The sequence below is a fragment of the Empidonax traillii genome, unplaced genomic scaffold (assembly GCF_003031625.1).
Source record: "Empidonax traillii isolate 1590-97213 ecotype Southwest subspecies unplaced genomic scaffold, ASM303162v1 scaffold474:size1423191, whole genome shotgun sequence".
Taxonomy (NCBI): Eukaryota; Metazoa; Chordata; class Aves; order Passeriformes; family Tyrannidae; genus Empidonax; species Empidonax traillii.
The window spans coordinates 257,536-272,238 of NW_020955667.1; the positions used below are offsets into that span (position 1 = coordinate 257,536).

Consider the following 14,703-nt stretch of genomic DNA (forward strand, 5'->3'; position numbering starts at 1 on the left):
TATAAACAGTGCTGCCAGCAGGCTCCAACTGCAGCTCCCCCCTCAGCACAGGCCAGAGGAGGGTGTGTGCAGGACACTCCCAGGGCACTCCAGCTGTCCCTGCTCCTGCACCTCGGAGTGCAGGGGCTCTCACAGCACCACAGCCTGCTCTGAGCACACAGATTTTCCCCCCCTCCTGTGGCTCTGAACACAGACTTCAGGCTGCAATGGGGATGCAAGAGAACCAGGTTGTGTTATATGTAAGCTGAAGCCTCCTTATCTTCTCCCACTCCAAGCAGGCACTCATCCCAGGCAGCACAAATTACTGCCTGGCTTCCTTCATATCCCTCCTCTGAATCCTGCCATAACCCTGCCCTGTGACATGTTCCAGTTCCCCTGAGCAGACCAGACCCTTCACACCAAGCACTTGGCTTTCCTGCCCACACTCGGGCAAAGCAGGAGTTCCAGGGTTCAATTTTTCAGAAGCTGCACAATTAAGCCCAATGCAGTCAAACACCTCTTCTTAAATGAAAAAGGTGTATTTTAACACAAGGAACCCCAACTGCACTACAGGCACTAAGCCACGTACCTCTCCAAGTATTTTATGTTGGTTTTTTTTTTCCAGAAAATGGAGCTGGGAAACACAGACACAACAACAGGGGGAGGACAAAACAGCAAAAGCCTGGAACAAGAGACCTTGGCTCTCCCACTGTGTAGCTGCTCCAAGTAACTCAAGCAGCAACAGAACAGAAAACAAACCTGTGAACTCTGGTAAGACTGCAGCAACAGCCTCATTTTACTGGAGCCAGGTGGACACCTGAAATCTTTAGCCCAGCTTTGAGCCATCTCCTGAGGTTAAGGCTGGATGACTTGATCACAAGTAACCAAGGGGGACAGAGTAACTCTCACTCCTTTCCACAGCGTTTGCAGAGAGGCTCAGGAAAGCAGAACTGTGTGTTAGTACTTGCTGTGACTGGCCAGATTCAATTCACAAGACAGAGTCAGGACAATACACAAAGCATCACCTGGTAAGTCTTTGCATGAACTGGTGGTAGAAACTAAATGGACCAACTACCTACAGTTTAAGGGGCAATGAATTCTCCTAGAGCCATGCATAATAACCAGGAACACCACATTCTCTTGCTTTTATACAACAGTGCATGTGTTACAATGAATGGCAGTAGATGAAGGAGCTCCTCAATGCCATCTATTCAAGCAACTCATCTGCAGCAAATAGGCTGAGTGTCCAGTGGTGTCCCTACAGATGTCCCACACTGCAGCTGCCTTGGGAAGAATAGTTTGCCTCGACCTGAAGGGTCCCGAAGTGCTGTAACAAGTCTGATGACTGTCATCACCTGCCACTGAAATGCAGCCCCCTGTTCTGTGCAGTGCTCCAATTCTTCCACAGAGAATTAACCACGGGCATTCCAAACCACCGGGAAATGACTCTGAAGAGTCCCCAAGCAGGGAGGAACAGGAGCATCCACAGTGCTGCTCAGAGCTGGGGTGTGAAATGACAGGTAACAGCCAGGGGTGAGGCTTTATTGCCCATTCAAAAAAAATCCAGGCTCTTGACACCTCGTTGTCACATTGCCTGGGATGGCATTGGCAGCTCTCCAGCTGCGATGACAGGACCACCTGAGAAAGGAAGCTCCCTACAAATGAACAACAGGGCTGAAAGAAGGGCTGTGTTAAAAGCCCAGCTTTGGGTCCAGAGGCCTTTTCCCGAAGCCCTGATTTGCAGACACGTCCCTAGAGCTGTCAGACTGAGCTGGTGGCAGCAGCTCTGCTGTTCACATACTGACCTTCGCGTCTCGTTCAGCCTTCAGCGCAGCCTGGGCCTGACTGCCTCTGGCTCCAGGTGCTGATCCACAAGGACCTCTGGCCACACGTGGTAACTGAGGGTGGCTCATAAGGCCTGTGGTCATCTGAGACGGCATCTGACTATGCAGTGCTAGTGGCAGCCTCTGAACAGGCGCTGGGAAGGTGTTAGTAAATGGGGCTCCTACCAATGGAGGGAGCAGGTTAGGCTGAGAGAGGATCTAAGTGGGGGAAAAACAACAAGAAGAGACAGTTCTCCATTAGAAAATCGCCAACCAGCTCGCACGTTGGCATTACCTTAGAGGGGGGAAAGCTGCTGCTCTGCTATGAAACCAATGCCAAGGAAACAGGCTTTTTTGTTAGGAAAAGCCACGCTTGAACTCCAAGAAAAAGCCAGCCCTGCAGTGCTGCTGTGCCTGGAAGCAGCACCAACAACTTCAACCCAGCGTGTAACAAGGGAGAAGACCCTCACGAGGCAGTGGAGGAGCCACTAGAGAAGGGCAGGCCCAGAAAAGGTGATGCAGTTTCTGCTAGTGGCAATCCAGAAATCAAATCCACAGGTCCTGCAGTCCAACACTCCGACTGCTAAAAGGAAGGCAGAAATATCCCCCATTTTTAGAGAGGCTACATTTCCCTAGCAGCCTGGTTAGAGACACCTGTAAGAGGGGTGCACCACCCTTGTGAGCTGCGCTCCCTGGAATGCCAAAGCAAATCAAAGCCTCTGCCATCAGCCCTGCCTTGTATGGACTGTCTGACCTCAGAGATCTTTTCCAGCCTGAACTGCTCCTTCAGCAATTCAGAGCTGCAAATCTGCTTTGCCTTTAAACATTTAAAATATGCACTGGGACCCTTCTGAGACACGAAGCTCCTCCCCTTCCACAACCAAATGACCTGTTTTTGCAGGAGGAGGTGCATTACAGCTGCCTGGGGAAGCCAGAACACTGTTCTACATCATTCACAACTTGGACTGAATTCCTCAGCCCACACAGAACTCAAACACCACACAATCAGCATTACTAGTGAGCAGGATCAGAGAGGTACTTTTTTGCTTTGAAATCAGCTGTCTCACACCATTTCATTTTAAGGATGCCATTTTGTATCTCTCCATGATAAAGCCTGAGGAGACACAGTCAAATCAGTCACCAGGTCATACAGAGAAAAAAAATCTGTTTGTAGGAAGCCACCAATCACCTACCTGGGGTGCAAATTGTGCAGGAAATGGCTGTGTCATTCTCACAGCAGCAGCTGCTGACTGGAACTGCTTCTGGTACACAATGCTGTTCATTTTATTGGACTGATTGTTAGGACTTGTAGAACTGGCCCTAAGGAGAAGAACTCCAGTTAAAAATCACACTGCTTTCATTCAGAGGATGTTTCTGCCTTTAGTTACAACTAGAAATTCAACACTGGAGGGGTAAAAAAAAAAATAAATCTCTTAGAGAAGCTAGTGTGAAGCTTCATCTATATGTAAACAAACTCAGAACTTTGGAATACAAGGAGAAACCATAATCAGAAATATTTCGGATATGGAAAGATTCCAGGGTATGTCTGGATAATACTATGTCTGGTAATACTAAGGTTAGAAAAGTGTGTTCCCCTTCCCATCCCTGCTGGCTGACACTCAGCCCTCCCTGCCCCTTCACAATGTCTGCTCTACTGTGGCAAGTTCAGAGCTTGCCACAACAGGCACTGAACGTGTGCAGCTGCTTCCACTCTGACCTGTTGTCAAACCTTCCAAAATGCACTTGAACAGATTTCAAGAATTCACAGAAAACGCTCCCCCCTGTTTTACTTGGCCAAGAACGTGACTCTCCGTTAAAACTTCCAAGGTGTTGGATCACCATGAATTACATGAACCTTGGAAGATTTTCTGGGGCTTTTACTTAGAAGGCCACAATTAAGATAAACTGTCTTAGAGTTCATCCCCAAGCCCCTGTTCCCTGCCACTTCAGTGCCCCACTGGTACAGTCCCAGGTCACTCCAGGGGACGTGTTTAGTTTCATTTAATCAAAAAAATGTTTTTCACATCTTCCTTCAGAGCTCTGCACTTGTGTTTAACAACAGCAGATGTGATGACCTACTGGAACGCTGCTTGTAAGCTAAGATTGAAGCACTGCATTTTTTTATCAGTGGCCCCTCACCTCATACCTTTCACAAGTGGCTGCTCATGCATGACTAGGTACATTTTCTAGCTCTGATTTCAAGGAATTTTGAGCTTAAGGCAGATTTACCGGAAGGGACTGGAGGTCGGAGTAGTACTCCTGCCAGTAACTGGTGGTGTTCCAGGCTTAACATCAATGCCACCTCCAAAGGCCTTCAGGTCCATTTCTGATATCTGAAAAACACAGCGACTGACATGTTAATTCTAATTTAAAAAATGAGGTTTGCTAAGCAGCTGTTAGCTTACCTCAAGGAAAACAGGTAATTTAAGTGGAGATGAAAGCCTCACTGCAGAATGGCCTCTGATAATTAGGGCAAGCCCAGCACCACAAGCACCCCTGGGTACAATTTTCCTGCACTATCTGGCACTTGGTAGTGGCTTTCTAACTGGATCCTCCTGCATAAGGAAAGGGGATTTGAGAGTCATTTCATCTATTTGGCCCTAAAGAAAAAAAAAAAAAGACATGTTCTGGAGTTCAAATCTCATTATTATCTGAGATTCCCATCTCAGGTACCAGATGAAAATATTTAGCAATAAACCTGAAAAATGCTGAAAAGAAAAATGCCATAAAATAGTCCAGTTCTATAAAAAAAACTCAACAAAGTACAGCAAACATTGAGCTGTCGTTCAAGGAAAAAAGATCTGCAGACTAACTGGAGCAATGAATCTTGCTTGCTATATTGCAGATACACTGAACAAAGTAAATTAAGTCCCTGCAATACTGTATTTCCACACAGGGCCATTACAGCAACAATAAATTAGTTAAAAATGAGAGGCTGTTTTAAGCTGACTTTCTTTAGCAGGAACATGATGGAACCCTCAGAGCAGAGCAGGAGAGTCATCCAAGGACACCAACCCACTGCAGTTCTTCCTCATTTTTTGCTGAAATGAGGGATCATTTTCCAATGACAACTGTGGCAAGAAACACGCTGCTGCTTGCAAGGCGGGCTCAGAACAACCAGAGAGGTGGAAAGATTTGGCCAGATCCCATCAAGCTGGAAAAGTGCCCAAATCACCACATCCACCCTGGGGGTGACAGGTTGAACACTTCATTGGGGTGATTCCCAACTCTGGGTGCCGTTACTGCCCAAGACATGGAATTAACACTCCAGACAGGTTTTTCTTATCACAGCTGTAGATCTCTGGAACATTTTATACTCGAGAGCACCCTAAAATCTAGGCCACAGGCTGTAGGGATTTCAGGTGCAGCTCCAGAGGCAGATTACTCCCTGAGGTGGGGAAAGACCTTGCTGTACCTGACAGAAAACTCTGGACACAAACTCAGCTAAGGTATCACCCACTGCTCAGCTGTAAGTTTACTGCAACTGTCTTGTGCTGCACAATATCAAAAAATCCCAGGTGCCTGTGAATCTGTGATTCCATCTAAGACAAGAGACCTTGTGATTGCAAGCCAGCTCCATGCATGTCTTCACTGGCAACTACCTTAGCAGCTTCCCCCCTAGACATTCAAGTTTCTTGTACTGTTTCAGTTTTATTTCCTTACTGGAGCAGTCACTCAGTTTTGCTTCTTTAATTACACATCAAAGGTTCTGTCTTGCATAAATTGCTACATTTTTAATATGCAGCTTACTCAGTTTAATTCTGGTTTAAGGTCAGAGCTGATCAGAGTCCACTGAAGCCCCTAAAACTCCACTTTGTTGCACTGGAAGCTCCTGAACCCACACAACTTGCTCTGGTGTGAGTCCAGAAACAAAGCAACAAACACAAGCATGACCAGAACGAGACACCAGCCCTGACAGTCACGCTGTTTGCCAACTGCTCTAACAATGGTCCAGCACCCTTTCCTACATGGCTTCCACATGGAATGCCCTACTGGTCCACCAAGTCACTCAAACCAGGTATTCCTGCAGTGCAAATGGACCAGGAACAAGTTGGCCACAACCCCTTGGCTAACCCTTCACAAACCACACAGAGCCAGGCCCTGAGGCACTGACACTGCCTGGCTTTCCTGTCTCCCCCACCCCACCTTTTGGAGCTGAGGCAGATTTTTCGATGTCAGTCACCATGCTGGTTGTATAACCCTGCCCAGGGCTGTGCTTCCCAACAATCTGTTGTGCTGTTACCTTGCCAGTGGCAGCGATCATGCTGTGCTGAGTTCCCGCTGGGATCAATCCTCGGAAGGGCTGGGTCACCTGTGCGGGCCGGCTGAGGTTCTGTGCCGGGGCCTGTGGCGGGGTGTGCTGCAGGGGGGGCTGCAGGGACTGGGGCAGGGCGATCAGCGGCTGTGCCGTGGAGCCAAAGTTGGGCAAAGAGATCTGGGATCCTGGCAGAGGCACCGTCACCTGCAAAGAGCGTACAGAATCACCAGTAACACAGACACAAAGGGCATTATTGAACTTTCATCAGTAGCTCTACAACTTCAGCTTTATTCAAGGCTTAACGAGTTCATACATTTACCCAGAGAGCTGCAAGTAAATAAGTTAATTTATTGTTTGCTCTGCCTTTATAATTAATTCTAATGGCACTTGGGTCTTTGCTTTTCAGAAACAAAGTTGCGTGATATCCATCCTTCAGCGTGATTTCACTGTATGAAGAAGTAAATTTAACTTCAGAAAACAAAAGCAGAATGAAATAGCCAGTTGGGGAGGGGACTGGATTGGCTCAGTTGTTTACTTAGACAATTTTAGTCATCAAAGGACACTGTTTGGGATGAAAACTACATTTAAATTTCCAGGAGTACCAACAACCAGCAGTTTGAAGTTAAAAACAACCCCAACAAACTGCAGCCTGTCCCTTGCTTGCACTTACAGAGAGTGCTGTGGGCTGAAAACACCACAGAGTGGTAAATGTGAAAATACCACAGCAGTGACCTGACTGGCAGGAGTCACTGCATTTCCTGCTCTGACAATCCACAACCTGCAAAATTAGATTCTGAGTGTGACTAGAAAAAAGGCTTACTAGGATTCTGCTCTGCAGGATAACAGATTAAAAATATAGAGACAGTCAGGACTGAACACATTATAATCACTAACCCTTCTAAAAGGTCCTTAAAATTTTATGCTAGATTTCCAATAGATGAGCTCCAATTTTTTAAGACTCTTCTACATTTTTGTCTTGGCGACTTTTCACGTGTATGAGGTAGCCTATTATAATAAATCAGTCCACCAGAAGCTTTTTAAGGCCACTTAAATAAAAAAACTGAACCAGAAGATGGAAACCATTAGACAGCGTCCTGTGAACATGGCAATGTTTGCACACAGCTAATTAACAGTTCTTTCACAAAAGAATTAAAACACCTTAAAATCACGGGAGGTGTTTTACACACCTCCTGATGCAGGGTCCTGGTTACTGCCTTGGCTGTGCTGTTCCCCGGTATCATCCCCTATTTGCTGACTTCTCAGTTATTTTCTACACATTTGTTATCACAGGGTTTCCTCTCAGTGAGATCTGGTGGTCAACCACTGGGCGGCACAAAGCACCTGGAGTTTGCCCCTCTCTCCTTCCAGCATCCCTGACACCTTCCCCCCACAAAGGCAGCACGTGCCTCAATCCATCAGCAACACCACTGCGCCAATTAAACCTCTGCCCATCACTGGAAAAGGAACTATTTAAGAGAAGGATGCCAGGGACAAATGATCAACATGAACCGTGGGCCATCCAACTTCTCAGCCACTCAGCTGGTTCAGGGTTGCTGCTGTAGCTCTCCTTTGCTATTAACTTGAAATTCCTGTATTTTGGAAGAATTAAGAATTTCTCAGCCCCCACCTCTACCCCCACCCCACAGACACCATCAGCACAACATGCTTTTAAGAAGAATACAATTTAGGGAATTTACCATGCCATAGTTTACCTGCTGGAGAGCACTGGGAGACTGTGCAGTGTTGTAGAAATTGCTCTGGCCAGGCTGCTGAACTTGCCCAGAGTAGAGATTTGAAGCCTGAGTGAGCGTAGCTCTGGCCTGGGGACAGCAAGAGACACCATTACCCTGAGAGCATTCAGGAAAGTTCCAAGGCAGTGAGGGACATCCCTCTGGACATCACCCAGGGCAGCAGAAACCACAGCACGGGGAGCTGACAACCTGAGGGTTTCAGTTTGTGATAAAGCTCTCATTTGCAGGTGTTGAATAGCCCTTTATCATCGACCATAACAGAAATTCACCCTGAAGCTCTAATTAACGACAGAAGTGTGAGGAGCCCTGACATTGGGGGAACAGGCCTCAATTCAGAGATTATGCTAAAGTACCTTTAGGAAATTAAAAGAACATTCTCTTCCAAGTGTCTTAATCTTGCTGTCACCTTGACTATATCACACAGGTGCTCTTATGAGCTGAGCAAGACCTGATGTCCTGTATCATACCACTGCCCAAGTCCTGCCTTGGGAGCATCTCCTACCTGCAGAATGTGTGTATCGATGAGCTGAGAGCCTCCCAGTCCTGAGGCCTGGCCAAGCTGATGCTCGTACAGGATGGGGATAGGCTGGGTGTTGGAAGTCTGCTGGAATGCCAGGCTGGACTGTGCCTTAGCAAGCTCCTGGTGCTGGACTGCTGGGAAGTTGTGTAAGGCTGTACCGGACAGAACCACCGGCGATGGCTGAGACAAACCACTCTGCATAAAAGCTTGCTGAGATCTGCAAGGGATTGAAGCACCAAACATCAAAAAATGCTGACAGAGCTCAACAACGAGCCACCAAAAATTAGGAGCACAGCTTATGTTCTTTAAACAGAATGCTTAGCTCTACTGAACACATTTTCATGTGAGAAAGGAAGGGTTTTTTCTATTTACTCTGTGCAGAATATAACAGATGCTACTATAGGCCACGATTAGGCTTTTTACTATAATCTTAAATTGCATTTATCTATTTACATGTGCATGCTGAAACAGTTCTTGGATAAGTTAACTGTAAAATACAGAAGCAATCAGTTGTTGGTTCATGTGCTGTAAGGTAGGATGGGAGGGAAGCACATGTGAACAGCTCCACTTAGTCATAAATAAACTGCTTTGTTCTCTTGACTCCACAGTCCAACTTTCAATAGTTGCAGGTTAAATCACTGGATGTTGACAATTTTGGCTTCCAAATGAACGTTTTAGTTTCAAAAGAGACCACACACAGCCTTTAATTTTAGCCAGATATCCAATGCCTTTGTCATCAGCATGGGGAAGTTGCAGTTTGGTTAAAGAACAAAGACCAAAGCCAGTACAGCAAAGCGCCACAGACAGGTTGTCTTAAGTCCATCTGACGTATCTATCCAAAGAATCACGATTTTTTAACTAAATACCCCTCTCAAAGCTCTGAGGCTCAGAGAAGAGTGTTGTGATGTACAGACATTTTCTGGTTTATCATCTGGTGTGAGCACAGCACTGGACCCGTTGATCTGTGGCCCTGTGTGGGTCTGACACAACACCTGGGTTACAACACCTGGACTGGCTTTGATTTGTACCTTTCCTTAACTCCAAAACCCTCTTACAGTCCTCCTGTGAGCACTGGAGAAACTTTTCCAGATTGTATGCAGAGGATTGCCTTCAATGTAGACACATTTTTTTACCAGTGTTTTTTCTTTTGTCCATTTTTCACTTTTGGGTTTTTTTTTTTCATGTGTTTGTTGTTGTTGTTTTTTTTTAAACCAGCAGCTTGTACCTCTCAAAGCTTCTCCTCCTCTGCCAGAAGCATTTATTTAATCTGGAGCACATGCCAAACTGACTGTATTTCTGCAATTAGCCAACTGTTTGCAACAGCTTTTGTCAGCTGTGGCAGGACAAGCAATATTTGGTCCCACAAAGTCGGCCAAGCACAAAGTCAGGATACAAATGCAGTTAATTAAAACTTTCTGTGCCTTCAGTCTTCTACATTGCAACAAGCAGGTTTTTTCTACAGCCCAGGCAAAACCCTCCAATTAAACTTCCAAAGAAACTTCCTCAAAGTGAAACCAGCAGCATTTGTCAGAATAACACTGCTGTGAGTCAGTTTTGATAGGAAGTGCAAGGAAGTTTTGGAAGGGCTTACAGTGGAAGTTTGGCTACCAATGCCAATTGAGAGATGCTGCTCTTACTATTATCTTTGTTCTGAAGCGTAGCCAGCTACCCCCACACATCTGAAATTAAGTTTTTACCATCTAAGGAGTTCAAACTAGGATTTCAAAGTGTTTCATGACTCCAGTGTTGGTTTGATTAGAAAACTGCTGAACTAAAGGGACAGACCTTTTCTGTTCTCTTAGGATGAAATACTGATGTTTTCAGCTTTTTAGCCTGGATTTCTAAAGATACAACTATCATGCATAATCTGTACAAGCAGAACAGACACACAATCTGCATATAGAGTTCTCAGACAAACAGACAAGACAGATTTTGGAGAAGACAGGAAGATGAGGCAGCTGTGGAGCACAGAACACAAGTCTGCAGGGAATCAAGTTCAGTAAATTCTGCCTCTCAAAACCCAAAGAAATTTGCACATGCTACCTACCTATAGGGTTGTAAGGAGGAATTGAACAGCTCCTGGGCTTGGGAAACAGCTGGTGCTGCTCCTAAACTGAGCTGAGCTTGGTGCTGTCCCTGCAGAGGTGCATAGATGGGGATGGGGATCTGCTGAACTGAAGCAGGCTGCAGAAAAAACAAAACATTAAATACCCGAGGACAAAAGTCACGTAGAAAAGCTACAGTTTAGTGTGTGATTTGTGCAGCATTATGAAAAGTAAACAGAGAATGTTAAATCCCAAGGCTGCAAGCAGAGATAATACTGCCGCCACTAAGAAAATTACTTTCTAGTTGAATTTCGCACTTTTCCTTGCGAATAACCGGCAGAAACTGGATGAATCATTTAGATTTGTGTACCAAACAACTGCACAAGATGGCATATCATTTTGTGCTACCAGAGCTGAGCAAGCCTGCCCTGACATGACCACAAACACCCCCTGTGAGTATGTGCTTTCACACAGATCTGTGAAAGTTGCTTTTCTCAACTTTCACGACAAATGCTTTAATTCTCAGCAACTGCAGAGACCAAACACCACCTGAGTGCCCCAGAACGAAACAGCAAGAGCAGGCATGACCTCATTCTTTGCCAAGTCTTTAGCCCCACCCTCCCCAACAGAACTTTAAGGGTAATATGGACAGGGAGGGGAAAACAGAGAATAAGAAATCCCCAAATACCTGAGAAAGCCCTGGTTGAAAGCCTTGCTGTTGGGCCAGAGAAGGTGGTGCCAAACGTGCATGTTGGGTGTTGAACAGGTGACTTGTATCCATGTAAAATGCTGGGATTTGAGCTGTAGTACCTCAGGAAGAGCAGTACAATTAGTACCTGATTCCAAACATCTCCCTGCTAGAGAGGCTTTCATCAAGAGTTAAACATGCAGCCACTTCCCAGTGTGATAGCTACCAGAGAACAAACAGGACTGGAGAGCTGGTGTCCAACCAGCTCTGGTATCTTTTCCAATTCACCCTCAGAGCCTATCAACCTCACACAGGCATCTTCAATCCCACACAATTTTGTGGGAAGAACATGTTACAGTGTCATGTAATTTAGGTTAACTCATGTAGGATTTTCTTTGAAAAAAAAAGGTCAAAATTCTAAACTCCTGTAGCATTTTAAAAAAGAAATCAAGATAATAATTCTTGGTCGTAAATAGTGATCTATAATTCTGCAACAGAAAAATGGTGCATTAAGAGTCTCAAATTTACTTTCCTCAATGAACACTTTTGTACTTAATGACAGAAACTTGCAGATTTAGAGCAAGACACATTTAGTGAATATTTGCTACAGAATGCTCGACATCATTCTGTCTTTACTGCAGAGAAAACCAGAACTAAATTCAACTCCGCAGCTTCGGAACTCCAAAAAAACCAGATATGTGGCTTCTCGGGCACAAACACCATTACCTGCTGCAGACTGGGACACGTAGACCTGGGGACTCTGCTGCTGCTGGGCAATGAGGGATGGCATGCAGCTCAGCTGGGAGAAGTGACTGGCAGATGCCAGGCTGCTTGTCTGCAGCTGCTGGGGCTTCACTTTACAGATGTTAGGAGGGTCAGAGGTGCTGGCAGTCTTCGTGCTCAGTGAAGAGGTGGTGTAAGTTCCGGCTCCTTGGAGGGGAGAAGCAGGGGACACATCAATCAGAGATGTTTGGAAGCCTCACCGTTCAGGGGCCCAAGTTTAGGGACAGCTATGCAAGCACAGCAACAAATGGTAAAAAACACTGAAACACAACGACCATAATGTATCTCCCTTCTCAGCTACAGGAGCCCACAAAAGTACTGCAGGAGGTATCTTGGTTAGTTATGCAACAAAACACTGCAGTGGCTGAGCCCCCTGGCTGAGAGACCCCTTCAGCTGAGATTTGGGAATATATTCTCATATTCCAAGGCATGAAGACTTAACCAGGTATAGCATCTTTTGTTTGCTGCCCAGAACAAAGGTGGCAGCCAGCCCTGTTCGTGAAGAGCAGCTGGACATTTGCTCTGCCTTTTGTGACAGGGCTTTATTATGAGTTCTTGAGGCTTTAAATCAAAAAAAAAAAAAAAAAGCACAAAGGAAAGTTGTAATTAGCTGGATATCAGAACTACCCTCTGCTCCAAAATCTACTTTGCTCTTTCCTTCATTCAGCTGAACAGAATGAAACCAATAAGGCAGCCAAGAGAAGTTTACCTCCTCTTTCAAGTCCACGTAAGTAGAGGCAGAGAGACATCTGTATAAGTTTCAGCTGACTGAAGTGAAACAGGTGAAGTACTTCCTTGTTAGTTAAAAGGTATTTGGGAGGCTGCTGTTCAGATCTGACATTCCATACTAATGTAAAACTCGTGAGCTTTGCACTTAACGACTCCAAAGGGAATCCAATCTCTCGAAGAACAAGGACCAACAGGACACTACGACCTTGACACAGGGTACCTGAGAGCGAAGTTGTGGGTGTCACTGAGGCCACAGGGATAGGAGGCATTGATGCACTAGAGAAGGAGCTGTAGGTGCCACTGCTTGGCCCGCTGCTGCCGCTGCTGCCGCCGCCGCCACTGCCACCAGCGATGGGAGAGGCTGCCGAGGTCACCGGAGAACTCTTCTCCCCCATGTTCGGGGAATTCTCCCACGCTTTGCGTGCAGACTCCATCTGTTTAAAAGAAAATAAGATTTCCTCGTTTATTAAGAAGTTTCCACTAGTCAAACAGTCTTTCTCTTTAACAGTTCTTGTCACTCTAAAGGCAACTTGGGCTTCATGCGAGCCTCGTTCTGAAAAGGCACCGTGGTCGTGCAACTCTGGTCATGCAAAAAGCATTCAGCCTGAAGTTGGAGCTCATCAACTGTTCCAACTGCACACGTGCACGGTTCATCATCTTAACACTCAATGCTCAAAAGAGGGTTCACTCACGCTAACTTGGCTTGGGTTTGTTTGACACAAAGAGCAAAGACACAGTGAGCAAAAGAAAGGTAAGAACTGACTCCGATATTTCCATCGAGTCCTTTACTTACAAGTCACTTGGGCCATTCAAATGAACCAGCCCCTTGCTTTCTGGGTAAACCATCCCCTTTTGAGTGACCACCAAAAATATCTAATGCACACTTCAGTAAACATGACAGTAGTCAAGTTTAGGTTTCCAAAGCAACTGCTGCTCAAGAAGCAATCACGAGCTGGCACAGCTTGTGCACGCTGCTTTATATGAAAGCTAAAAATGCTTCGTGCTCCTCTGCTTCTGTAATAATTATGAGCTTATGTCTGCACAGCAAGGGAGATGAAACTTAAAATATTCTATACACAATTATATTCCAACAGAAGTGGAAAGAGCTATGGTTTTACTGCAGCCAATAAAACCTTCTTATGGCAACATTAGACACACAATGCAGATCTAAATTAAGACACTTCTGAGGGACTACTGAAAGGGAAATATTAATGTTCAGACTATACTCCCTAATTTAAAGGTTCAAACATGCTCCATGGATTTCTGTACAATATTCAGCTGTCTCCAGTTGAAACCAAAAATCTGCCAGCAGAGCTGGATGCTGCAGGCTGGACTTGCTCACTTCAAGTTTCTCAAGGCCAGGTGGTGCCTTAATGGTGTATCTAAAGGGGTCAATACTCACCAACATGTCTGACCTCACTGCCTGCATCAAGACAGTCCCCCCTAATTGGGACCTGCAGCCTCTGAAAGTCCTACTGTCAACCTACCCTGATTTACACGAATTAGGCACGGCCTAGACAGGCCAAAGATGGCTGAGGTTATTTGTCTGGATGCTTCAGAAGTGACAACATACCAGAGAAATATCAGAAGAAGTGGGTCATGGGTATCAACACACACCCACGTGAAAAATGGGAATTCTGTATTCCTCAAGAGAGTAAAAGGTGAGGAGGAAAACTCAGCTACACATTGAATCCTTCAGAGACAAGTCACCTCATTTCATTGTTGGGATCATCTTCCCCAGCAGTCATTCCCTGTTTCTCCTACACATTCTCCTCCAAATTGATTTTGATTCTTACAGACAGGGCAAACTTCACCATTTATTACGAACCTGCTGTAAATTATTTTGCTGAAGTGTACTGCACTGGCACTAAGAGAAAGTAAATACCTGTCAGTGTGTGAACAGAGGTACAGAAGCTTCTGCAATGTTCAGAGAGTTTCATGATGTCCTGGAGAAACCACTGAGAGCAAAAGCTACACAATGCATTTTGTTGTAACAGAGCCCTGAGTTTTCCAACAGCTTTGCTTTCTGAGAGCTTCTCAACAACCTCTACCTTCTTAAGCCAGAAAAAAAGATGCAAGAGGGATTGGTGCACTGGGAATGTCTATGCAGCACCACCTACAGACCAG

The 14,703-nt window shown here is 45.6% G+C and overlaps 1 protein-coding gene across 7 annotated transcripts in view; it reads right to left on the reverse strand.

Moving 5' to 3' along the window:
• Positions 1-14,703, reverse strand: part of PRRC2C (proline rich coiled-coil 2C) — a 68,052-nt gene that overhangs the window by 2,171 nt on the left and 51,178 nt on the right. For 5 of the 7 annotated variants that reach the window (XM_027895862.1, XM_027895865.1, XM_027895867.1 and 2 more), the window contains 9 exons: positions 12,797-13,010; positions 11,791-11,994; positions 11,065-11,177; positions 10,379-10,515; positions 8,314-8,548; positions 7,758-7,880; positions 6,046-6,264; positions 4,032-4,135; positions 2,996-3,122 (listed from right to left, as the gene is read on the reverse strand). In XM_027895862.1, coding sequence (XP_027751663.1) covers positions 2,996-3,122; positions 4,032-4,135; positions 6,046-6,264; positions 7,758-7,880; positions 8,314-8,548; positions 10,379-10,515; positions 11,065-11,177; positions 11,791-11,994; positions 12,797-13,010 — 1,476 coding nt within the window. The remainder of the gene's footprint in view (positions 1-2,995; positions 3,123-4,031; positions 4,136-6,045; positions 6,265-7,757; positions 7,881-8,313; positions 8,549-10,378; positions 10,516-11,064; positions 11,178-11,790; positions 11,995-12,796; positions 13,011-14,703) is intronic. The other 2 variants (XM_027895868.1, XM_027895864.1) reach the window with 1 other exon arrangement.